At 41.0% G+C, this 27,815-nt stretch overlaps 1 protein-coding gene across 1 annotated transcript in view; it reads right to left on the bottom strand.

Annotated features, from left to right (window-relative positions):
* Nucleotides 1–265: 265 nt before the first annotated feature.
* ctif (CBP80/20-dependent translation initiation factor) overlaps nucleotides 266–27,815 on the bottom strand; it is a 61,591-nt gene continuing 34,041 nt past the window's right edge. The window contains 5 exon segments of the mRNA XM_051938599.1: nucleotides 266–3,219; nucleotides 5,548–5,601; nucleotides 11,416–11,571; nucleotides 14,775–15,074; nucleotides 16,759–17,284. Of these exon segments, the coding sequence (XP_051794559.1) occupies nucleotides 2,998–3,219; nucleotides 5,548–5,601; nucleotides 11,416–11,571; nucleotides 14,775–15,074; nucleotides 16,759–17,284 (1,258 nt within the window). The 3' untranslated portion in view covers nucleotides 266–2,997.

Genomic DNA, 27,815 nt, shown 5'->3' with positions numbered 1-27,815 from the left:
AAATTCTGAAGCGTGGTCTGTTTAATGTGTGACGATGTAAAGGCGAAGGCATGTAAATGAGGAGTTCCAGTGTGCACATGTATGGATTGTTAGCATAACGACCTACTGCAGCGCCACGATTAGCTACGCAGTCTATCTGGTAAAGGCAGAGGCGACCGTGTGTGCGCCTTTGTGTTTCTTTTGTGCTGTGTGAATGCCTTTATGATACCACGCTGACCTCCGTGTGACTGTGCTGATAAGCGAGCAGACAGAAAAGACACCACAGTTTGTTCCATCACGTCTTTTGTTTTTTTTTCAACTTTCCTGGTAGTTTATTTTTCTGTTGCTTAGAAAAACAAAACAAACAAGAACTCACAGATGACCCACTATTGCCAATCTAAAGCTCGTCTGCGCACCGACCGGCGCCTCGTATTTTTTTCAATATTCATGAGACTATGCAAATGAAGGTGCATCTCATTCAATCGTCGAGTGAGTCATGTGACCCAAGCAGAGGGGTCTAAGGGCACGCGGGGTGGGGAGGCTCCAAAGCCACAGACGAAGGGGGCAATCCCCACCTGCCCCGATCTGCTGTGACAGTGAGCCGCTCTTTGCATAATGGACATTGACTGATGGGCTTTTTTTTTTTCTTCTTTTCACAAAGTAAATACCACACTTACACACTTGCCAGCAAGCTAGGTATCACTGTTTCAGATGTCTTGAAAAGCCACCAGAAGAAAAAAAAAAATCATTTACATAGAATTGAGCGAAATATAATTTAAATAGAAACCTAGAAATGAAGTAAGGACAACAAAAGACATAAAAACAATAACCACTTCTCAAGCAGACACACGTACAGATGATTAGGTTGCACCTCCAAAAACACTGAGCTTTAAATCACCATCTCATCTAGCTAATCTTCTGGGGTGTGTTACTACCACACAGGATCTTAATTCTTGATGCAAGACACAGAAAATAATATAAAAACACTTACAACTGCCCACAGAGATTCAGTGGGAAACTAAGTATATGTATGCGTGTGCATATGTGCATGTATGTGTGTGACTACTCCCAAGCAAAGAGCTACTTCCTTATAGAAATACATGGGAAGTCCAACTTCTAGCCACGCAACCACAGTCTTCCTATGTGTAACATCTCTGTTGCACTCCTCCCCTCTATTTCAGTGTTTTTAAATACTTGTAAATATACTGTATGCAGATTATATATAGAGCCCATTTACAAATGGTACATGGTTGGCTTGGTATGTCAATATCATAGTACACACGTTAGCTGGAATAAGGGTCACATATGACTAGCTAATATGAGGTCAAACAGTAAGATTTTTCTCTTTTCATCATTGTCATCTTCAAATACACAGGTTAATAGTTGTCATTTTCCTCAAAAACAAAGCAAGATCAAATACAGTCGATATTAAACACTTGCAAAATGTCCACTGCAAAGAATGGCTTAAATAGGAGAAAATTGTAAAGAAGCATTTCGCTTCTGTTTCTCGGTGTGCCATGCTTTTTTATGTTGTCACATCACTTTTTTTTGCTGTTTAAATTTGTTTTTTTTCCTTCAGCAACAGAACAATGTGATTCAGTCCAACCGTTTAGTCCTCAGCATGCTCTCTGCTGCCACCGAAACAAGAGAGCTCCTATAAAAAAATGAAGAATTGACAAGGCCACTAGTCCTTTAAAACATCCTAAACTCCCTCACTATGCTCAACCCATTCCTCTCACTACTGAGATTTAATATTAATCCACAAGCACTGAGTCAAATTCAAATCTTTGCTTTTAAATTTTTTTTAAAGCAAATTGCCTCAAAACAGTGCAAAACAAATCAAACCTGTGCAATAAGGCCTACCGCTATAATATCTCATCCGTACATGTTACCATAAAAACAAGACTTCAAAATGAAACATCAATAATAAAAACAATAAATGATTTAAAAAATATATAATAATAATATCAATGACATGGTTAAAGCGTGGACATGCACGGCTTAACGGAGGAGAAGAGACATTCCCCTGCAAGACAAAAACAACAGAATTACCAGACAGCAGTGTCTGCTTTAATTTTCTAATGCTGCCCCCCCTCACCACTGCAACATTTCTACTGCTTGTATTGGAAACGCCGTTCTGGGCTCGGGGAGCTTGGAGCCGGGGCGCCAACGGGGTGTGTTCGGAGTGTGTCGTCTCACAGGGGCTCAAGCAGCCATCTGCCACCCTACTCTAGCCAGCCTGATCCTTATCCTCAGCCCAGCCCGGCCCAGCAGGCCCGCTGTCTCATCCCCTCAAAAAGGCTTCCTACTGTGGGGGGTGTAGCTGGGGAGACAAAGGCGGGGAGGAGCTGTGGGAGCTGGGGAGCTCCACAGCGAGGCCTTTTGACCTGGTCCCTGGCCCGGCGGGGCAGACGGCCCAGACAGACAGCAGCACCGTGTCTACTCCCTGCCTCCTCTTTTATCAGCCACACAGACCCCAGGGGCTGACGGAGAGACAGAAGGGGGGGGAGGGTGGTTTGGCAAATGAACACAATGAAGAGACTGACACAGACCACCCTGACCCCCACCCACCCAGCCACCCCTGCCCTCCTCTATTCATCTTTGGGTACAGACCTCTCTATTCCCCACGGACAGGCTGCTGCCCTCTCCTCCTCTCCCCTGCATGACCCCTCTCTTGTCTGATGCCTCCTTTATCCCCCACTAGCCACGGCCAGGCGAGACTCTGTGTGGCCAAGCACGCCCCTACTGGCCACGTACGTATTACCGTTTTCTCAAACGTGTGTCAAAATGCGCCACATGTAGTGTTGAAGCCTCGATGCCTGTTTGGTGGCTCGTGTTCGGTTTATCTGCGGCAGTGGTCGCCTGTCTCGGAGTAATTGTGGAATTTACAGTTAAGCTCATTACCCATTCTTTAATTTTAGGCAAGAGGGTGATGGAGTCGTAATTAAAAAGTAGAAAATATCTTCTTGGGGCATCCCGAGGGGAGGAAGGGGGGCTTGTCTTCTCTACTCCTGGAAGCTAGGCAGTGGTGGTGAGCTTTTGGATGGTACGGTTGTAGTATTGGGTGGTGAGGGCCTCCAGGGGGCTCCAGCGGTGTGCATGCAGCTCGATGACCTCCATGAGCAGAGAGCGAGTCAGCTGAGACTCGGCCGGACAAAGCATCTTGTCCCTGACAGCCGCTAAGAGCTCTGTCATCATCTCGGGGAGCTGCTCCTCCAGGAGACGCCCAGCGCTCTGCAACTGGTGGAGAGAAGAGACACAAGCAGGGAGGAGGTCAGGGGAAGTGTGTGTCTCTTACTGTGAGCAAGACAGAGTGTCTGGCACCTTGTTATTGTGGATGCAGTCAGACAGCAGAGCTTCACACACCCTCGGGCAGTAAAGCTTTGTTTGTGTGTGTGTGTGTGTGTGTGTGTGTGTGTGTGTGTGTGTGTGTGTGTGTGTGTGTGTGTGTGTGTGTGTGTGTGTGTGTGTGTGTGCCTGCCAGTAAGTGATCCAGATTGTAAAGCTTGTGCTTGTTAGCATCTGGGAAGTGTTAACCAATCACAGCTCACCTGCCTATACTCTTTCTGCTCTTTTATGTGTCGTCTTGTTTTCTGCTACTAAAAGGGCAGTTCTGGTTTATTTCAACTTAGTATAATTCCCTTTAATGAGGCCATTTTATTTCAGTGGGTGAGGCTAGCTTTGGATGCTCTAGTGTAAAGATTTGGGGGTCAGCTAGCCGGCATCCTTTGATAGAGATCTCTCAGAGTTGGCAAAATGGTTGTTCTTCGTGGCAGATTTCTGGTTTTAGTTTTATGCAGATTTGAAAACAAATGTTTAATTTTTTTTTTTCATTGAAAACACCTTTTGTAGGGAACTTGCACTGGTCGCTCTGATACAATCTACTGCTGTTTTTTCACGTCCCCAGGGTGTTTATTGTGAATTATCATTAAAACAATGCTTTTGTTTTGTGTAATTTTTGTTTGTAATTCTTCATAAATTCATCTTTACTACTTGTTAATTAATAACTCAATGACAGATATGAACAGAATGCTAAAGATGTGCGTTTGTGATTTTAATTAACATATGCTACTCAATTACAACCGCATATTAAAAAACTGGTTTTATAGGTTGTTTATAGACTGTATATAAACATAGCCACAGTAATGTCGCTCGTTTATTTGTAAATGCCACCTTGGTCTTTTGAAACTAGAAGTGATGAGTGAGGGGTAAATGTGGGTCAGAGTGTTATACTCACACCTGTATTGCAGCACCCTGTCAATCACAGGGTAGCCCCGCCCAACATACCTTGCTTCATCATCTATTTTACTCTAAATGGGAGCATAATCTACAAAATAAACATTATGCCGTATTAAGGGAGGCTTGAAATTAGAGATTGAGACCATAAACTCATTTGGGGAATGTTTACAAAGGTAGCAAATCAGGTTTAATATGAGGGTAATGTCTCACAGACTTCTATAGAATCTAACTTTTCATTTATTTATTTATTACAACCAAAACAGTCTCCCCCTGTTGGCCGTTAGAGAGAATGCAGGCTTAAGTCACTTCTGCCGCAATTTCAGTTTTCAGACACAAAGACTGACCATGTTATACATACAGCCTTTGGCTTTGATAAATGTTTTACCTTTTTTTTCTTTTAGCATTTTCCTAATTGTAGCATTTGCTTTTAATATACATTATAATATTTTATTGCATTTAATTAGTGACATAGCTTGTGCACACGTTTCAAATCAGCTGTTGGTTTCATTAAAGGACACGAGCATAATGTTTGTATATGTTTGTACAAGGTGCAATCAAAAAGCTGAGTCTTCACCGATGAAAAGCTGAAAACACACCAGACTAAAATTTAGCCGCCACCTCTTTCAAAGTAGCCTCCTTGTGCAGCGATACACCGCTCCCAGTGCTACTGCAACGCTTCAAACACCTCTGGAAGTCCTGCTCTGTTTGTGCATCAAACACCACCAGAGAGCTAAATCTGACCCACAGGGATTGTGGGAAACATGAGTGGGCGAGTTGTGATGATGGAACACCCAACTAACATCGTGCCACAATTCAGGTGGTTTTCACCAAATGTTCTCAATCAGAGGCCTCAAAACTTTACAGCAGAGTCTGACCCTGGGGGATGAATTCATGGTGTACAACCCTGTGACTGTTGAAGAAAACGATGAGCACTTCCCTCCAGTCCTAAAAGCTGCAGGTTGGGTCATTCTAATTTTACACAAGAGCCTCGCAGACGTCGATTTAGTGCTGCTTCAGCAGGTGCATTATGAAATTGCAAAGGCGCTTTGGCAAGTGTTCACAAACACGTCACAGATCCCAATGTTGATCACGCACCGTCATGCAGAATCCAGACTCATGAGTCACTGCTTGTACCTGCTGCACATCATTTGTACACAACAGGAGGAGAATCACAACTTTTTGATTGCGGTCTGTACTGTCTATGTTTGTGAGGTTTAATTTGACTTTTGAGGACAATCTTGCTGAGTGTAGAAATTTTAGACAATCCTTAAAGGGCTTTTTGAAGGTTAAGAGTTGGTTTTAAGGTTTGTGATTGTGTGTGTGTCATACCTCCATGGAGCAACAGAGGACTGCATCTTCCTTTACGTCTGATGACTCGAGCAGCTACAAAGGACAAAAACAGACACTACATGACTATATGCTGAGACACCAAAGTGCAGCTCAAAACAACATAAAACAAGAGAAATCCAAATGCAGCAACATCAAGAAGTCAAGCCTAGTGAGTGAGTGAGCAAAACCAAGCAGGCCAGAAGATATACAAATATAAGTATATGTGGATTTAAACAACATGGGCAGATTAGGCAAATGCAAGTGTTTGTGCGTCTTAATCAGTTCACAAGAAAAGGGAATAGAAAGACCGAATCCTGATTGTAAATATTTTCAGGATTAACATATTAAATCTTGGAAGACAACAGAGCGGGCTTTCAGTCTGGCAAGCAAGTAAACATCACACATCAAGGCTTGCTTTATGCACAATGTACATACACACTGTAAACACACAGTGTAGCCAAAGACAAACAGTGGAGCTGGTAAACATGCTAGCTGGCTTTTCCCCACGCTGGCCCCATGCACAGATGGGCATACAACTGGCACTGTCAAACAATGCAGGGAGGGATAGTGACAGAGAGGCAGAACAGCACAGAGCCTCAACTCTGAGCATCTAGTGTCAGATTTCAGCCAAAAGGAATTTGGTTAGATACTGTTTTTGAAGCTCCAAGACCACTTTGCTCCTCACAAACTGTTCACAAAATGCTGCTTTGATGAACTTGAAGGAGGGAAGGAAGTAACTGAGAGGAAGTTGGATGTGTTTTCAAAATGAGGAAAATAAAGTATAAGTGTAGGGGTACAAAAATATGATAGGTTTTAATGAATACACTGGAAATCTCCGTGTTTAGGAAAAGGATCAGTAATCGGAATGTCTTAAATCTGCATTTTTTTATAATAGTGTATAAAAATAGGGAACCCACAGGCAGTTGTCATGTGAATCTGCAGCTCCCTTCTGCATTACTTAGAGCGTCGGTTCATAACTTAATGGTGTTGGGTCACTTGGACTGCTGTAATAATGCTGTTTTCAGTTGATGCAGTCTTTGTCAGAAAGCTATAAAACCCATTGTCCACTACCAGTTAAGCTCCAAACAGCAGACAGACACAATGACCAACTAACTGGTGAACACAGTGGTGCATTTAGCTGATAAATTCAGATAGTTTTCTCAGGAGGAGGTACGTAGAGACCAAAAACAGAGTTAAAAGAGAGTGGATATTTGACTTGTATTCACCAAACTGACTCCAAATATATGCTAATGTTTCTGTTTAACCCTCCTGTTGTCTTCATTTACGGCCACTAAAAAATATCGTTTGTCTGAAGAAGAAAAAAAAATTCAGCAAAAAAATTCTGAAAATTTGCAAAACCTTCAGGAAGAAAATTCCAGTAATTCCTTAAAAGTTTCCTTTAAAAGGTTAATTAAAAAAAATAATCTCCTAAATTTAGCAGGGAAATTCTTGTAAATATTTTCAAAAATTAGTAAAAATCTTCCAAAAAAAATCCTAAAGATATCTAAAATGATTACATATATATCAGTAAAATGCCTAATATTTTCTTTAAGAACATTCACCAAAAAAAAAAATCAACTAAAATCCAGCGATTTTGGTTGTTTTTTTTGTGAATGTTCTTAAGAAACATTTCTTTTTTTCCCCACCAAAAAATGTTCAAAAATTTCGCAAAAATGTTGAAAATGTGGACATCAGAAGTTTCACTGTGAATTTTTATTTTTTCCCCCACATTTTCAAAATTTAAAACGGGTCAATTTTGACCCGCAGGACGACACAAGAGTTAAGTAATAATGTGAAAATAGGCAACTGTTTGCAAACATTTTCACTTTATTAACTTAAAGTGTTCATTTGTCAATAGTTGTGCCATTACAACATTTTTTTATTATTCCTTTTCTAAAGTTAACTTCAATTTTGCTGGACAGCTATATACAAATACGCCTAGGGTTGCGTTTACAACTTGTTTTGCTACTCCAGAGTTGGCAAAAACAATCAAAGCGATTAAACTAAAGACTCACAAAACCATTTTTGTTTTAAGTTCATAAGCAGCTCTACATCATGCTTAGTCTCCAGCGAGTTGATGGAGCCTACCTACCGCGTACACAGAAGCAAAATAACCATACTTTTTTTTTTACTTTAGCACAAAGAGGACATACTAAAGTATGTTTGAAGCATGTTTTAATAAAAATGCTGTCACATAAATGTCTTCACGAGTGACAGTGAACCAAGAATCACCTCCATCTGATGCTGTGATCAATGTTCAGCGTGCTGGCCTCTTATTTCCACACTGTAAGCTTAATGGTATTCCACCTATCATTCAGGGCCAGCAGTTGCACAGACGTCAGCTCCTCAGTATGCTTAGACGGGCGTGGTGACAATGTGGCTGTTTGATGTGGGAACTCAAGTCCCATCGTTTCCAGAGTAGAAGAACTATGTGACAAGCAGGATTAGCTCATAATGAGTTCTCTGGGGAGCCAAGGGTGAAGTTCTACTCAATACATTTAAAATGGTCTAATCTATACTCATCTATCATCAGCTCTCCTCTCCACTGCAACAGCTTTTTCGTCTCCGTCTCTCCGATGCATTAGCTCTCCTCTGTAGCTGCTGCACCACGACTTACATTCCATCTCTCCACATTACCTTTGTTTTTAAGTAGAAAAGGAACAGCTGCAGAAGAAATTGTTTCTGTGAGAGTGCTCAACGCGCCATCTCTCCTGCTAAAGCTGAACACAGTCAGATGTCTGTTGTGTTACATCATCAATAAAAGAAATCTCGCAGCACTGGGTAACCTCGGGATTCTGTATGATTTCCATTTACAGTATTTTCATTCAAAAGACATTTGATCGGGAACATAAAAAGCAACGAAAACTAGGACAGCTGTGATCGTGTCGTAGAGCCAAATGAAAGGAACGACAACACCTCCAGTGACTCAGGGAACTCGACATGACAAACGTCCTCATTTATGTAAATTTTCTTTTAAGGCTTTATCTGTTTGACCTCATTTCTCAAACACGTCTGTTAGCCTATGTCGAAACCAGTCGTCTTATCTTTGACAGCAAAAAAAAAGAAAAAATCTGAACCTGCCCATCAGGCCGCTAATGACACAGTGTGCTCAAAGTCAAAATTCAACTTTAACTGTGTTTCCAGTAGTTGTGTAGCAACAGCACGTACAGGACCAGCTCTTCCTGTACTACATTACATAACATTACTCCACTTGTGTTGCATCAGATCTGTACTTTACTAATAAACAGAAAGGCCTGTAAACAAAACAAGATCTTAAAAATGCTCGACTGATGGCCCATGCTGACTTTTGAGAGGGATACCAAGGCACCGTATAAATAACTCCTGATGTCACCACTAGGCACAGCGTACAGTATGTGCATGCTTTCTGTAGTGTGCAACTGCAAACCAATATCCTGATGACGGCTTCTGTGGGCCACATGCAAGTCATTTGCTTCAATAAAAGATCCGTGTTACATGTTGCTTCAAGTTACCGCCACCTGTCCTCAGACTGACCAGAACTTTTAGACTGGGGGGGACTCATTAGTTCCTTTATGTTTTATTTTTTTGGTAAGGTATGATAAAAATAATATCCTTTTTTAAAATTATTTACTCTGTGCAACTTGGTACACCATACTATGATTTTCAGTGGGGTCTGGGTAAATACTGACCCTATGTAACCATGGTAACCTGCTGAAACAGGAGCGAGCAAAATCAGGGAGATCTTCATCTTTACAAATTTCTGACAAAAGTAAATGTCTTTTAAAAGTGCCCTTCAAGTACCTGTACTGCCTGGCAGCTACTTCATTGTTTCAGTTTATTCTCTTAGCATTGTTTTTCAGCTGCAGCAGGCAGCTAAAGAACTGTGATAAACCCACTGTAAACTACCTGCTCAACATCAAACAGCACACAAAAGCTGTTTTTCTACTGTAGGAGCTTTCCCTGGGGACTAGGAACCTTTGGAGGAACTCACAGGGTTTCCACCGCAGGGACCAGGACCTAAATAATGTTTACAGGAAACTATCTTACCCCCCATAAAGTCCCTACTTAGGGGAAAGTAGTTTTCAAAAGTACAGAAACTTTAGGGGTGGGACCTTGCAACACTGACCATATCTGATTGGTCAAGTACTCACTGCATTTTAATTCCATCACCATTTTTTTTTTTAGAAATCTGGAGCTGTGTATAGGAAATGCAAAAATTATGAGGAAAAACAGCTGTCATTTTTCATATACCAGACATTTTTTTAAAATTCATTGGTTGGAATTGAAGAAAACCAACACTCCGAATGAACCTTTTAGTTGTTTGAAGGATGTTTGAGGCACTTTAAGAGGAGAAGCAGCTGAAGTTGGTAACTATTCTGTGAACTTAATGGAGCATTTTGCAACTAAGAGTCGCACATTTCTTTCATTTGGTGGAGACCCAAAACAGAGCTAAACACAGAAATGTTTGAAGACAAAAAATAAATAAATAAAAATATTAACCAGTGACCACATTGTGTAACAGAATACGTCATAATTCACTGTAAGGTGTACCTCACTACAAACCTAGCCAAATATTATGTATGTTAATTATAACAATAAAAAAATATAGTGGGTTGTGTGGGAAAGCTCTTCCATTAGAAGATTGTGACTAAGAGCCTGTCAGGCATGAATGGATGAGATCACTGCTAATTAACTTGTCCTGTCTAAACATACAGCTGTCATTTATACCGAAACACACTTATTGACACCTCAGTTGTTACCTAATCCTGTTCTGCAGGCTACATCTATAGAAGACAGCCGCTGCGTGCACACAAGTGCAGGCACATATACTTGCATATGCAAACACACACCAACACACCGACACGCAGCAGTGTGTACATTGTGGCACATAGCTTGTAGCTGGAATCTGACAACGTAACAAGAGGATAGTCAAAACAGCAGACAGATCAAAGTCAGGAACAATGGCTCTGGGAAATACAGACTGTCAAGTGTGCACATGGGCTCGTGACTGCACACATGTAAAATCCTATAAATATTTTGACGTTGTTCGCATGCACAGTCAGCCGGCTGCATATGGGACTGCTGATGCTGGAATACGGAGGTGCGTTTGTGTGTATTTCTGACTTGTTACTCCACACCTTGTACACGCTGCCGAGCCTTTTAACAAGCTGAGATAACGCCCTGGGCATACCCTCAGACAGGGTGTGGATGACATTAGCTGTGTGTGTGATTGTTGCGTTTGTTAACGAGACGCTGGGTGTGTGATAAGTGCCAGACTGACAGAGGTGTGGACACGGCTGGTTAAACTTCCTGGCACGTGCTTCAACACCTGCCATCATTACTTCCTCTCGCTCAAGCTACGTATTAACAGCAATTTTCACTCCCGGATTTCTTTTATCCCATGTCTTATTTCTTTTCTACCTGTCATGCCATGAGTAAACTTCCTCTGTGCTAACTGTCAACCTGACCACAGTCTCCTGCGCTTCCTCTCACCTCCCTCCCCCGACTCGCTTCCCCTTTCAATATTCCATCTGTTGTTAACCACTTCTGTATCGTGGTGCGTCTGCTGTGGCTGCCCTGTATGGTTTCCATGGCGACTGAGGGACTGTGTGTAAGAGATCATGACCAGCTGATGAGAACTGAACCTGGGGTCACCCGTTTTCCTGGAACTGATGGTGTCCAGACTCTGTGCACCACTAACCAAACCCCGCTGTGGTGTCTTGAGTCTAGACTAGGTCTGGCCGAAAACAGGAAACTCCGGTTTATTGCACATATCGAAGTGAACACACCAGACATGCAGAAGCAGCTTTCCTCTTACTGGAATATGTGGACGGTGCAGATCGATTGGCTATTGACATGCTTATTGATGAATAATAACTGGATACAGACCTCTCGTAAGCATGTGTAGATGGGACACACCAGCACCCTGAACGGCTCTCCGGAGCTGCTCCTCATGGTGCTAAACACCTCACACAGGAAGGTGATGAAACCTAACCACCGCTCCACATCTGACTGCTGGAGCTCCTCACGGCGGGAAAAGTCCCTCTGTGGAGGTGGAGATAAGAGGGGAAAACAAAACACAAACACATGCTTAATTATTAGTCTGGAAACTACGCTGAAACACTACAGCCAACTTTAGTAAATGTGTAATACAAGTTGTAAGTAGGCAGTGTGTAGGTGGATATTTAAGTGTTTCATAAATTCATAAGCAGTGGTGGTAAACTATCTTTCCTGGCAGAACCAGTAATCACAATTAACACTTTGCTTACTCTCTGATGGGAGTTTTTGTAGGTGGCACACATATTAACCTCGTGCCCGAAGGTACTTGAAGCCAAAACGCAGTTGAAAAACACATTAAACAAATTCACAAATTTCTTTTATCAGCCAGAAGTAGAGGAGAGTATGTTAATTTAGTGTGAAAGTGAAGGGCACTGAACTGTGCCAGTGCTGTAAAAGTGTCGGGGTTAATATAGGTTAATGCTTAATGTGCACTTGTAAAGATGTGATTCAGCAGGTTAAACTGAAACTTTATTAACATTCAGAGTGCCTCGCTACGCTTCTCACATTGTTCCCCGAGTGTACTGCCGGTTAGGACTGAAGTGAAGTGGAAACATGAGTGGTTTATATTCTCACAGATTTGCACTTCGACACTGAATGCTTGCTCGTACGCAGACAGGTTGTGCAGCCTTGAATATGTCCGACTGAAAACTCACTTCGCTGTCATAAACAAACATGCTCAAAACCAGCACACATCTCCAAAGATGTAGACACTTGAATGGCAAGCAGCTAATTATCGAAGAAAAATACAAGGATGAAGAAGGTGTCGACAACATTCATTCTTCTCGTTGTGTTCAAGAATAGAGCATCTCTCGCAGGTGAAAGACTGGTTACGTTTAAGCGTAGCAACAACAAACCCTGATGCCTCGCCTTTAATAAGCAGAGCAGTCACACGCTAATTGCCCCCATATTGAGATCCAGGAGTCTGGAAGCAACATCGTTAATGAAGACCTTCATGAGCCCACTTATAACATTTAGAATGTTTCAAAGCAAGAAAGCCAAAATGTCAAAGACGAGGAGGGGGCCTGAGCCGGCTGGAAAGTGGATAATAAAGTGAGAAATAAAAGAAGAGAAGGGACCACACAGCTGTGATAAAGAGGGAGTGAATATGAAGTGGAGAAGGGGCTAAAAGGATCAAGGCGGGATTCACGGCTGCTGGGTCTAGGATAAAGATCTCAACATCTAAAGAAAGAGGTGTTTAAGTGGGAAAACACAAAAACACAAGGGAGGGGATAAAAGATAAGTCTAGGAGTCTGGTAGAAAAGAGCAACTGCAGGAGAAGGAAACAGGTAAAAGAGAGGGGAAGGAAAGGAAGGAAGGAGGCACAGCAAGGCAGAGGTGGGTTAACATTTAGACCTTGAATGTCATCTGACAACAACGTGTCGTACGTCTTGTTTGCCTGCTTCTGGACTCCCTGCTGCTCTGGTGAGGCTGTCAGACTCTTGGGATGGAGCGAAGGGTGAAAGGGAGGAGGGTGGTTACAGCGAGAGAGGGATATGGAAACTGTACGGGGAGAAGCAGCGAGGCACTGGCCCGTGTCGTTCTGGGTGAGGGGAGGCGATAAGACGGGGGAGGCGTGAGGATAGAGAGCTCATGAGGGAGGTGAAGGGGGAGAGGACGGGAGTGGGAGGCAGTGAAATAAGTAACGGCTGAGAGGACGTTTTCATCACGGGTGCAAGACTGGAACTGTGCAGTTAAGTGAAGGGATGGAGGGTGAAGGGGGAACGGCTCTCTCTCCCCTGGGTGTTTAGATTAGCTGCTTTGCCCGCTGACATTTACGGCGTCTCACACACAGTGGGCTTCCACCTGAAAGTTCTTATAAACCAAGCTTGAATGCAGCTGCTGAAATTACAGAGAGAATAATGTAAAACCATAGAATGTAAAAAATAGTTTGCTAAATGACATCGACTGCTTTAGCAAGTGTGGATAATAGGGCTGGTACATAGGGTGTGGGCTTGTTTGTCATGTTAGTTTATTTTCTAAATGGGCAAAATTACACAAGTGTGACTTTAGGTTTAGCTGGGAAAATGAACCTGATCAAGGCTTAAGGTTGTGATTTAAAAAAAAAATCCAAATCCCTTATTTCTTAATGTCTCATTTTCAATTTTGCAATAACCAGATTATGTAAAAAACAAAAGATTCTGCTCCTCTGGGCGAAACCACAAAGCCTTTAGTGACTCAGCTGTGGCCAAAAGTCACATTTTAGGAGGTAAATTGTAGGTTTAGATAAACAGGACAGCAGACAGGAGACAAGGATGGAAACAACAATGGAAGTAGTAAAACAGATACTGTATGCAGAGCTACCATTTTTTAATAATTGTAACATCTGTGGGAAGTTCTAAAACTAATTCCAGCTTTTAAAATTTTTCGTTAAATAAATAATCCAACCCAAAAAATGAAAGTTAAGTATCAATTTTTGTTTTTTCTTTGAATGACTTATAGCATGATAACTTTATTGTGGTGTACAAAAGACATTTTTGAGTTTCTTCATATGTGCAGGAACAAAAAAAATCCCCCAAAATGCAAAGGATTAAGAGGATTTAATAAAGAAATAAGACTGTCTGTTTGTTAATTAACTATTTAGTAAATAAAATTGTATAAAGAGTGGAAATCTCAACATCCCAGAACACACTGATGTGTGTAACAGCCCTTTTTCAAAGGTAATGTGTCAAACAAACAGCAGCAATAACAATGTTCTGGCTTTTTGCTTTATAAATGACCTAAACAGATTAATGTTGAAACTGTTCCTGTGTATTTTTTGCCATGTGCCGACGTGTTTCAGAACTAATTGTGACTTCAACTGTGAAAGACCTTTACTGGTCTATCGAGAGAGTCAATATCAAGCTTTAGTGGCACCGACAAAATGAACTCCAAAAAATATTTGGAACCGAGACACAGTTTTAAACCACAGATTAAATGCTCTGTCAGCTTAATATCAAGGCAGCAGCTTATTGCACAATTCTGCAGCCAGTCTCAACAGCAACAAAACTGTAGCATAGGATTACTCAGATTTTTTACTTAAGTTCAAGTAGAACGTCTGTTACAAGTCAGTCAGCGAGGACTTTGGTGAGGAGTACAAACATGCAAGGCAAATGCCCGAAATTAATGAGATGGAAGGAAATGCTGAAGAAAAGCTCAGTGAAGTTTGAAGATGCTGCTGCTAGAATTAACTGATTCTTTAGCGTGCTCACCTGCAGCATGTTGAGCAGCAGCGATCTGAACTTGGTCCCCTCCACCATGAACAGGGCCATCTTGTCGCAGAGCTTGGCGGCCGTCGCTGCGAAGCTCCTGTCGGACACGGCTTTGGAGTAGATGGTGCTGACCACCTGAGCCAGGGTTTCCTCGTTCCGAGCCGAGCACTGCGCCTCCTCCATGAAGGAGGCCAGCTGCTGCTCCACCCCGCTGCTGTTGCTCCTCATGCTGTTGAGGAGGTCCACCAGCCGGTCCATCCTCTGCTGTCCGGAGCCCGAGTTCTCCACACGCGCCTCCTCCTGAGGGGAGACATGGGATGAGGCACATGAGAGGCAGGTGACTGGTGACCAGAGCCTTGGATTTTTGGGGCTGATACCAATTTTAGACTTCTAATAAGCATCACATATATTCATAAAGGAAAGGTATAGGGTTTTTGTCAGTGGACTTTACAGCAAAGTGTCTCCCCAACTTGTTAGCAACTTACTCTGAAGACAGAGCTTGACTCAGCTGTGACATACACTGCTATATGTGCTGCAGACAGTGCTGAGTACTGTAAACAAAGGAGGCTCTGCTAACAAACTATGTGATGACACCATTTCTAAATTATGCCAAGTATCTTTTTCTGCATTAAGCTCTGTGAGAAAAAGTTTCATATCAGCTTATATCAAACAATATAAAAGCTGATACTGATATATCGGAGCAGACTGATACTGGCTGATGATCTTGGCCAACTGATTTATTTGGTTGGACTCTGCTGATGACGATACAAGATGTTTAGTTTAAGCATGCAGTACCACAAACTGGGTGTTTATAAGAAGAATAAATTATGTCAGATAGTTTGTCAGACTGTAAATGTCATGGATTTAGTGCTACTTTTTATTCCTTGGGAAAAGCTGCTCTAGCTTAAATAAAACGCATATTAAAGTGCATACATTTGTAGTGAATTAAATGTCATTTTACTTCATTAATTTATTATAATATTACATAGTAAAATACTGAAGCAAATTGCCACTGTTTACTCAGTGTTGGTCAAATTTGCATTCATGCTATGAAAAAGTGGACTTTTCACTATTTACACTATTTTTTATTTCACTTGCTAATGAGTTTACATGTACTCTGAACTGTTTTTGCCAAATTACGTTAGCGACTTTCTTATCTTCAATACACTTCCTGGTGCACAGGGACTAATGATTTGCAATGACTGTGCTTAAATGTGCAAAACAAATGACACTTTGCTTCCTATTTACATAGTGCCCAGACAAAACATGTAGACAGCACATGACATGATGCTGAGCCAGTATTGTGGGATGTAACCAATATGCTGCAGTTAGAAATAACAAAAAAAGACTGAACAGACATGAAACAACCAAATTTACATGGATTCAGTAGCTGCATATAACCGTCACTAACTCTGCAAGGTATGAAAAAATTATGACATAAAGACGGAAAACGTTAGTCGTTCCGCTCAAATCAAGCAACGACTGGCTCCGAGACTGGATTCATTGATTAACTGGCATCCCTAAGGATATGTTTATTAATTCCTGCCTCGGTGTCTGTTTGGAAGTCCTGTGCTGTCAAATCAATCCCCTCCTGGTGGTAATGAATTAGCTGTAGAAAGAGGAAGTGGAGAGCAGTAACGGAGTTGGTCGACTCATCAGTTTAGTGCGCAGTGGTAAGCATCAAAAACTGTTAGGCTAATGCCGCTTTAGTTTCTTCACCTCCTTAGTGAGAACACGTACTCGCCTCCCTGCCAGTCTGGGTGTGTGTCAGCCTGAATGCTAAATAAGTAAGTAGGCAAATGATTCAAGCATGGTAGTGTGGGAAAAAGTGTGTGTGTCTGTCTGTGTGTATATTAATGACGGTTAATGTCTGTTTGTGAATGCAGTGGAAGTAATTATAAGACCAAATGGTGGTGTGTACACATACGCATCAATCCTGGTCGCCTTAATACTGACTGACAGGTACTAAGCAGCTTTTCGGTACCTTGTCCTTTAGTCTCCTCCTCAGCCTTTCCTTTGACGACTGCAGCAGGCTGATTTTGGGCTGCTCCGACTGGCCCTCGCTTGCCTTTCCACTTTGCGGCGGGTTAGGAGACTCCTTGTTAATTGTCAGGTCTGGGAAAGCGTTTGTGCTGGGCGTTGAGTCAGATTTGGGTGATTCATTGGGATTCTTACTGCTCCAGTCTTGAGGTGGTCTGATCTGCTCATCACCCACTTTTACATTCTCAGTCTCTTTGTCTTTGGTTGTTCTTGGGGGTACTCCTTTATCACCTGAAGCGTTTGTCTGTCCATGTCCCTGACCTTTCTGATTGTGGTGCCAACGCCGGTTCTGGCTGTATCCGTGGTGTGGGGGTCCTCCTTGGCGCTGCCCATGTCCTCCTTGGTGCTGGCTTTGAGCCCTCTGCTGCTGCGGGGACTGTTGTAGTACCTGCTGAGGCTGGTTTTTACCTCCTCCGCCACCTCCTCCTCCTCCTCCTCCTCCTCCTCCTCCCTGAGGCCGCTGCTGTCTCCTGGAACGAGAGAGCAGGTTTCAGTTACCAGTTTCATTATAATTCAGGAGTACCTTCAACTTATCTGTGCTCCTTACTCCTCATCTCAGAGGTAGTCCTGTAAATGTTCCTGTGACAAGTGAAAAACCATAAAAACAGACTTATCTATGAACTACGAACTATAAAACCTGAAGTCCAGTCCCTGCTTACATGTGGATGCACAGTGTGTCTGTGTTTTCCTGTCCTGCATCGCTGTGTCGTTTTGCTGCACTGGCTCTGGACTTGACAAGCCGGTGACATATGGTCCAGGAGATTAGTGACTCTGGAACCGAGGAGGCAACCTATTATCTGCCTCAGCCTGTGAACTTGCACAAACTCCAACTAGCAGCAGCTAACTCACCTTTGTTTAGATACACTCAACTCTACACACACCAGTGTTCTGACAGGATGTGGAAAAAATAAATACAAGTCGATTTCAACAATATTGAAGATGCAAGCAAATAGAGATCAGTTAGTCGAACAGTTTGAATACATCTGGAAACAGAAAAGCATAGCTGGACTCGACTGTTAATCAGCACGTTTTAGCAGCCAGACATGCTTCAGTGTAGGAAAAGTTGCTTCACTTGAGTCTGCCAAAATTTGCCAGACAGCATCTCTTCCATTTGCTTAACATCAACATGTATGCAATAAAACTAAACGGAAATATCCTAAAAGGCTGTGCTGCACTATAAATAATAAGGCATAAACACCGCTATGAAGTGGTAAGGCATGTTGAAACACAAATCACTTGTTATGCCACAAAATACCCAAAACAAATAAGATGAACCTTCAAAAGCTGCTGAGCCACTGTGATGTTAATTATAACACACACGCAGTTTTTAACCGGTTTGCTTAAGATACTGGATCATTTAGCCTCAAAGCTGGACTGGATATGCAGTACTTTAAAATGTTAGATTCATCAGTCTGTGCACAAACATACATTTGAACACACACAAAGCCACACATACTGCATCACTGTTATATCACACTTAGTGAAATTATAGTGAATTGTTGCAATGCTGGCAAATTTTTAACATATTTGAAAGTATTAAGGAGAATCTGTTAGGCTCATTTGCAGCTCTAGATTTTTATTCTGGCACTCAACTAGAGTAGCTTTGCATAATTCACAGTTTAATAAAGTTCTGAATGAAGCTACTGTGTCAAACAGGACATTTTAGGTAGAAGATCTTTGAAGCACATCTTCATAAAAGCCCACTTTCTTCTGATTGGCGGAGTTTGAGGAAGCCTTTGCTTGTGAGCACCATCTCAACCTCTTGCCATTCAGAAAGCAAAGTTCAAGTCAGGTTTAACAGGTAACATAATTTCTCATTCTGTGTTTCTAAAATTTGCATTCTAAAATGCCCTAAAATAAATTTTTGAGCCTGAAATCAATCTTGAAAGTGCAAATATCTGTTATTGTGTATCATCATGATGGATCCTGTCTTTCAATCACAAATGATATTTACATTTTTTATATATATATGCCTCTGTTAATGGATGTATGTGTGTGGAATGCACTAAAATGCAAGACTGGAGTGTAAAAAGTCTGCAGAAAAGAAACACCAAGGAAACTGTAGTAAAATGCTGTGCTGTTGCCAAACAAGTGTAGAACATGTCCATGCACCGGCGCTTTATTGTACGATGGAGCACATGAAATGCCTTTAATACAATGGTAAACTGTTTTGCAAGAACATGGACATACATTTACCAGGAATACCGTAGTTTGACTTGATGTGCTGCACTTGGTTTGAAAAAAAAAGGAGGAAAAGGTATTAATGACTATTACTTTCACAAATTTCAAATTTGGACCACTTTTAATATGAACATCTGACATTGTAACATTACATATATATATATGACAAAAGAATGTCATTTCTTTTCAGCAAAAAAAAATCCATGAAATTCTGACATTTACACAACATATAGCATACACAATCATATTTTGTGTATGCTATATTGACGATATATGGACAAGAGTGCTTTTGAATATAATAAAAGTTGCATGCATTCACAGTGACAATGCAGTGGGTCTCCTTGTGAGTTCAAGTAGTTAAACTGCACTGGAGCTCCTTGAAGTCTAATTCAAGCTTTCAAGGCTTCCATTTTTTAGAATAACATGGGCAAGGTTTCTTGAATAAACAGAAATTGCAAAAAAGAGGTCGACAAAAGCCAAGTATGTGACCCCGTCAAGCTGTGGAAGCCTTGTGGGAGGCTGGATTGATGAGAACAGAAAGGTAACTTTCCTCAAGGGTTCCTCAATGCCAAGATTTCAATGTGGGCTTTTCATTCCTCACAAAATCTTTCCCTTTAAGTTTTTTTTTTTTAAATTTAGCATACCTTCAATAGGTTCATTTTCAGACAATTTTTTTAAAAGGATTGAATTTACCTGACATTGAAGCTACATTTAAAAAAAGAAAACACACAAAATGCAAAAACGTTCACTGCAGCCCAAGTAGATTGATATAAAAACAACCTTGGAAATGTTCTTTGCGCTTAGAAGAAATCTACATATACCGATCAGCCACAGTGTTAAAATTATCTGCTTAATATTGCTGCGAAAACGTCTCTGACCTGTTGGGGCAAGGACTCCACAAGACCTCGGAAGGTTTCCTGTAGTATCAAACACTAAGACGTTAGCAACAGATTCCGATTGAACAGTTTTCTTCTGCAGTTCTGTCTGCTCTTCTTCTCTGCTTTGATCATCTTTCACTGTTTTATCACTTTCATTGCCCACTACGCCCTAAATCTTAAATCATTATCTGTTATTGTTTTGTAGATACAGTTTCAGCATTATCTATGGCTGATGAAGTTAACCTTATGCTCGATAGGATTTAGATGTGGGGACCTCAAAGTTTCTGGCGTGTTCCTCAAACCATTCCTGAACAATTTCTGCAGTGACAGCATGTATTATCCTCCTAAAACAGGCCACTGTTTTCAGGGGTGTAGTTGTTTGGCAATAATGTTTAGGTAAGTGGTATGTGTCAATGCAACACCCACATGAAGTCAAAGACCCGAGATTTCACAGCAGAACTTTGCTCTGAGCATCACACTGCTTTTGCACAGGCTGTCCACATGATGTAAAATAAAACAACACTTCATCCATCGCTACACAATCCAGCTTTGACTCTCATGTACACACTGCAGGAACCCTGAGCAGTGAACAACGTGGACACTGACTCCATACACAGCAAGCTGTGATGCACCGTGTCTTCCAACACCTTTCTATCATTTTCAGTGGTTTGTGCTACAAAAACACCAGCTGTCCTTCCTCGGACTGCTTTTGGTAGGTACCAACCACTGCGTACCAGGAACACCCCAAAAAACCTGCTGTTTCTGAAATGATCTGCCCCAGCTGTGTGACCATGTCAGTATGGCTCAGATTCTTACACTTGCCCCTTTTTTCTGCTTCCAACACATAAACTTCAAGCCATGACTGTTCCCTTGCTGCCCAATATATCCAACCCCTTGACCGATGCCAATGGAATGACAAAATCAATGTTATTCACTTCACTTAGCAGTGGTTTTAACGTGGTGGCTGATTAATGTGCTTTACACAGTGGGTGAACACAGTACAGAAACACAGATATATTACATTTACTGTGGTTTTCCTGTAAAGAACACTACTCTGCAAAGATTTCCCTCTTATAAAGTTTTCAGTATATGTCCAATGTGGATCGCAAATTAAAGTAAAAACTGAAAAGGAAGTAGTATTCCATTTTGGCACGGTCTGGATCATTGTGGTCACAGCGGATGATTACAAAAGGTAGGAGTGACATTGTACAGCGTGTCTTATCCTGAGCATGTGATGGGACTTTTGATGTTTTTTGGAAATTCACTGGATTTTGGTTGATTTTTTTTGTGAATGTTCCTAAGAAAATATTAGAAGTTTTACTGATATATGTAATCACTTCAGATATTTTTAGTATTTTTTTTTTTTGGAAGATTTTTCCTCATTTTTTGAAAATATTTACAAGAATTTTCTTGCCATATTTGGGAGATTTTTTTCAATAAAACTTTTAAGGGAAACTTTTAAGGAATTATTGGAATTCTCTTCCTGAAGGTTTTGCAAATTTTCAGAAATTTGAGGAATTTTTTGCTGAATTTTTGGATTTTTTTTTCAGACAAGGAAACAATATTTTTTAGTGCCAGTACATGAAGACAACAGGAGGGTTAAATTCTCAGAAATGAAGAGGGTGAAGCTAGGGAAGTGTTTGTGCATCTCAAAGAAGTAGAGAAATGTCCAAATGTATTTATAGTCTTTTTCTGCGTTCATGTGGTTTATGTTTTGCCTGGCCGCTCTGTTCCACTCTCTTAGGGAGGTTGGGAGACAGTTCATCTTCTGACTCTTCACTACCCAACAGCCTGCCTCCATCAATTTATAATATTCTGTCTGAGCCAGATCTGTGCCAGCCTGACAACTTTTTAATCACATCCCTTCCCTTTTCTTCAGAATGGTAAGAGGACGCCGTCTTGTCACGCACATCTATGAGGATCCTTGTTTCAGATGTTTCTGCTTGTACATCAGACAGTAACTACAGTATACAGCTTTTCGTGAAGGTTTTAATATTTTACTGGTGCCCTACTTAATCATAAATTACTGCACTTACTGTCACTTTTTCAGCAGGAGTTATTCATGGTGGCATCTGAAATGATATATTTCAAAAGAAACAATGCAGCATGTAATCCAGCCTAATTGTTAGTTTATCTCACTGATAAAAGAATGGCTGTTTACTGTTTACTTTCCTAGCAGCCATATAAGCTGTATTAAGTTACTGCTGAAGTTATTTGATGATTTCTGCCTCCTGCTTTACATTAAAAAGCCTTTCGCTGGTAAAACAAAGGGCAGTCACAAAGAGAGCAGTGTGTTCTTCTAAAACTATTCATCCAAAAGTGTGTGTATGAAACAAGACAGGGGTATTTTCTGCATTTTTAGCAAAGTGACCAGCCTGACTAAACTCCACGCTGAAGCTGTGTGGAAAATTACTTCTGCTGTGTGCGGCACGAGAACAAATTGAAGCAAGAAGTTTGTTCGGTTGCACTGTAAACAGACACACTTGTTGCTCCTCTGCTGGATTTTTGATGAAGTAGACGCTTTAAGAGTGTTTGCAGAAGTCTTAAACTGCTCTTGCTGTTACCACGGTAACCACAGGTGTTGCCACATCAACCGGGGACGGAAATCTTTAGGATTATCACTTCAACGTTGACTGACAGAAATGGTGAGAACTCATTTACTGTGACTTACGGAGAGTGAGATTTCCTAATCTTGAGCTAAGCCGTAGATTGCTCAGAGACAGAGTGTTAAAGAATACGACATTTCTCTCTCTCCAACACACACACACACACATTCACCGATGTGGCGATGCGCTGAATCTCCTCAGTCGCTGTTAGCTGAGGCTCTAATAAGCCGTTCCTCCTGATCCACTGGTGATGTAGAGGGGTGAGAGTGAGACAGTAATAAAATGTTAATCATATTTAATGACTAGGAGCTCGGCTGTAGCTTGAGTGTTGCTCAGATTGACCATCCATCAGTCACATTACTGCCAAGGAGATGTTTGCATTAAGGATGAATGATGGGGCCAGTGATGAAATTTCATCTCACAATATCTTGTTACTTAGAAACAGACCTGACTCTGGCATGATCGAGCATCTAATCACATGAGAAATTACTTATTTTTCTGGTTGGGATGATGTGTGTGGTAATTTGAAGGTATTAATCTGCTTTAAATTGGTATTTGATGTTGCCTGGCGGGTCGTAACTTCCATCCCACCTTATTTTGAGCTCGTTGAGCATTTGATGGGAAAAAGGCACCAATTATTACCTGACCTTTGGGTGTTTTGTTGAGTACGACAAATAAAATGCAATTCCCACTCATTTCTGAAAAAGGTCAATATGCGTTGCGGCTCCATTTCGCTCCCACCATCTTGCTTATGTTGTCACTGACCTGGCTGAGACTTGCCGCCTTCCCCCTGGGCCAGTAGGTAGAAGTATGGTTAACTGGTCTCTACAAGCAGGAGAGAAGGGTAGGCCACAATGCAGGTGATTGGAAGGATGAAGAGATGAAGGATAGATGGAGAGCGGTCGGACAATTTGAAGGGATTTTAAAAGATGGCATAAAGGAGAAGACAGAAGAATGGGGGGAGCAAAAAGCAAAGAGGAGAAAAAAAAACGAAACAAAAAACTACAGGTTGATAACTATGTCATATAAAACAGCATGCACAGAACTATAGAAGGATGCTACGGTAGCAAAAAGAAGGTGAAATGAATTGGTAGATATGATCATGGAAGGAGGCAGGATACTGATGATCAATCATGGCTGTTGCTATGTGGATGGAGAACTCATGGAAGCATTGGCTGACCCAGACTGAAGAATCGATTGGCCCAGGGGAAGAGAAGCCTGCAGGCCAGACAGTCGATAACATGGCCAAAGCTTCATATAGGACACAGCACATTGGCTTAATGGACTGTGGGGAGAAAGGCTTCGACTGCCCGGCTGAACATTTGCATTGCTAAGTCTTAAGATTCAAACTCGGGAACGTACTGAATCTGTGAGCATACATGCATGCATAAATATTATTGATTACACTCAATAATGTTAAGCTACCGCGGTTCTAAGCAGAAAAGCAGGCAGTTCATAGTAAATGCAAATGAAGCAGACATAGGTCACAGCTGTATATATAAGGCATACATAAATACATAAGGTGGAATTTATAAAATCAGATTCAGGCACTTTGATCAACTTAAATTAAAATGACTGTTTAGGCTGATGAAATGTTTTATTGTCGTCATTTCATTTTATCCTCCACTGTGCAGTAAATTTCCATGTTCTTCCTAGCTTAAAATGGAACTTGGGGAGTTGTGACTGCATGACAGTAAAAGCAATAAGTCTGTTGCCTTATTGAACAGAAATCTATGCAATTTCCAGATATTTCTCACCATTTGATAATGAAAAATGTATATTATACTTCAGTAAATAAAATTAACATAATTGCTAAAAAATACTTATGAAACCCCAATCATTATTTTGGTGCTAGTGATGCTCTTTTGTCACTGATTAATACCTTTTTATTGGGGGTTGAAAAAATTTCTCTTTGTAGGAAAACCCCCGCTGTAAAGTCAGTTTCGATATGAGCGCCATAGATCCTTTTCTGATGTTAAATAATGATGACAAAGATATCAGTGACATTATGTTTAAAAGGTACATATCATTAATGTATGAGTCAGTTACTATAAATAACCTCTCCCATGTGTAATGGGTTCGTGTGGTGACAGCTGCTCTGGTGCTGCTCAAGAACATGGCAAATGTTACATGGAATACGGTAATGGCCCTTTTCAGACACAAAGCGGTTTGTACCGTGTTCACCGCCAGGCTGAGCAAAAACTTCTTCTGGGACTACATGACTAAGTAAAACATTCTGTATGAAAATTACACCTCCTCACTCAATTATAACTATAATAGGTCTGTAAAGCTGTTGACGGAGAACACATAAACCTGAGCCATGATTAATCCTCATGTCCTCATTTACGGGCACCAAAAAATCCTTGTCTGAGAAAAATCAAAAAATCTGCCCAAAAAAATCCCCAAATTTCTGAAAATTGCAAAATCTTTGGAAAGAAAATTTCAACAATTCCTTACAAGCATTATTTATAAAAAAAAAAAAATCCCCCAATTTTGACAAGAAATTCTTGTCAATATTTTCAAAAAAAAATCTGTAAAAATCGTCTAAAAAAATTCCTAAAACTATCTAAAGTGATTGCATATATTCTATTCTAATATTTCTTTAACATTCACAAAAAAAATCATTTTCTTGTGAATGTTCTTAAGAAACATTTTTAACATTTCTTTTTCCACATTTTCAAATGAGTCAATTTTGACCCGCAGGACGACCTAAAGGATAAACATATCGCCGCCCTACAACAGGCTACCTGACTATTAAACCTTTAACTGTATTTATAGAGGTTAAAACACACCTGACACCTCCAGTTGGATGGAAATCTGTTTGTAATATTGGGCGTGTTTCCCTACTTGTGTCATACAGTTGAGGGAACATCAGCTTTTCTAATGTCTAGACGCCCCTGCTCAAACAACACGCTTCTACTAGACACATCACAAAAGGCACTCGTGCTGTAGCGCTGCTAAGACAGGAGTCGATGCGTTCAAACAGCCAAGGCATAGTTTAAAAACCGAAGAAATTATTTACACAGTCTGCAACCCAGACAGAACTAAACAGTGCGATTGCCAGGTATGTTGTCACTAATATGCAACCATTACCAACAGTAGAGTCACTTAAAAAAATACCAGTGACAGTAGAAACTGTGAAAGACTCTCAGCTGCTAATAACTAACAATTTACATTTATAAATAATAACTGGAGAAGTAATTCAGTAAATCAAACTGTAACTACTTCTTAATTTGCAGTAACTTGTATAACACTGAATGCAACACTTCAGGTCAGGTCGAGCGAGTGGTGGAGTGGGCACAGGAATCGATATGAAAACAAGGGATTCAGGATTTATCCGCATCCATCTATGACTAGCTTGTGGGAGTGGAAATGAGGCTTGTGCACGTGCAGCCAGCTCCACTGTGATTGAGATTTATAAAACAGCACCAGGCCTACACGCAGCTTCATAAATCTGAGGGGAGGAATGTGCACGCATATTTGTGTTTTTGTGTGTGTACACAGTCACAGTCATGTGTCTGCGCTCACTTTTATGCATCTGATGTTTTCTCTTATTGGAGTGCTTAAAAGCAGCCACACAGACAACATCGTTTTGTTCATAAAACAGAGTGTGGAATTGCTACTTGTTATAATGACATCTTATTCTGCACAAACTGTTTTAAGAATGAAAATAAACATTTAAACTCTCAGTTCAACGGCTCAAATGACGAGTCTATTCAGTTTAAAACAACGTTGTGTAGAAGCGTTAGTAGTGTTAAGTGTTCAAATGGTCTTTTCTTCAGTACAATGGAAATGGTGTTCACAAAGGGCACTTCTTTAAAGAAAGACAAATAAAGTGTACGTGTGGAAAAGCTCTTCAATAATTAACAGACTCTTTTGTGAAAGACCAAAATGTACAAAGGGAGGAGGACATCAGCTCCTTCTTTGTACATTTTCTGTTTTGAAGCAGAAAGCGGTAAGCAGCACATTCCAGTAAATCACAACTAATTTCAGCCCTGCTTGACGTGCCTACTAAAGTAGAAACACATGCACTACCTCCCCTTTCTTTTCCTTCCTGCCACAGCCAGCCTACACTTTTCCTTTACTCAATCTCACAAGTCTCACTCGGTTCTCTTTTCTCGTGCTTTGTCCAGCGCAGCCCTCACGCTTCGTACATACAGTCCATGATCAATATTTATTTCCATATTTCATCTGCTTCCAGCAACTTACTTTTGGCGTGTCTTCACCTAGCCGTGTTGATACATGACACACAATAAAAGACAAAGCATAACACAAGTCTAACATTATCTGTGTGCTTTCTCATTACAGCCTTCAGGCTACTGGTTTTGTTGTGTTGGGGAACACAAACCTAAGATATCGACCTCTGAGAACCAGCATGTTGATGGACAAACAAATTCAGTAAATGTATTTGGATGAACACACACGCTAAGCTTCAGAAAGAACAGGACGGAGTAATGGCAACTTTAGCTGCCTTTTATTGTGTTCAACTGCATTCATGCAAAGCCTTTAATATCTGCAGCAGATTCCATGGCTGTAATGACCCAAGCATTATCGCATTTACAGTTTTCCCGACTCCCAGCTACTGTGTATAAAAGGCATCCTAACTACCAACTGTGATGACTTTCTATTCTGCATTCCCTCTGCTTCACTCGCCTCATTTCTGTCCTGTCTGTCTTTCTTTGTTATTATGTATTGCAAAAAAAAAAAACAACAACCCACATAGATCCCTGATGGATAATTATCCAGTTGTTTGGGGAAAGACTTTGTGAGAACAGTCATAACTCTGTCTTTCCAGTTGTGCTGATCTCCATTTAATGTCTAATCCACTCTTCTTATCTTCTGCCTCAAGCTTCCTTTGATATTTTTCAGCCTTAGTTTCATCCTCCTGCTTTACTGCAGCGTGAAGCTATTCGGCCAGCCTGCATGGCGCTTGTCTTTATGTAAAGAGACAGGAGGCAGAAGCATTACCACAGAACAGATGAATGCTAACAGCCTGCTATTGTACAGGTTGTAGCCCGGTGGGACATCCTGTATGGAAAAGCCTGAACGGCACCCAGCAATGAGCAGGTTTAAGACTGGAAAAAGGGATGCGGAGACATTTTCAGTGTTTAGGTTTCAGTCTCCAACATCATACAGTTTTTATCTGTTGACACATTTTCTGGTCTTGAAAGCCTCAGGATAATTAGAAGTAATTGAACCTTGTGTTAGATTTTTTTGTAGCACTGTAGTCTTCATTTTGACTGGTTGTGTTCGTTGGTCGATATGCTCTCATCCAAACCAATTCTCAAATTAGCTTAGTGCAGAGAAAAGAGCTGCCATCAAAAGCCTTCCAGGGT

Source organism: Acanthochromis polyacanthus, chromosome 18, assembly GCF_021347895.1.
Source record: "Acanthochromis polyacanthus isolate Apoly-LR-REF ecotype Palm Island chromosome 18, KAUST_Apoly_ChrSc, whole genome shotgun sequence".
Taxonomy (NCBI): domain Eukaryota; kingdom Metazoa; phylum Chordata; class Actinopteri; family Pomacentridae; genus Acanthochromis; species Acanthochromis polyacanthus.
The sequence above is the reverse complement of the archived record's forward strand: the minus strand, read 5'-3'. Positions and strand labels throughout refer to the sequence as shown.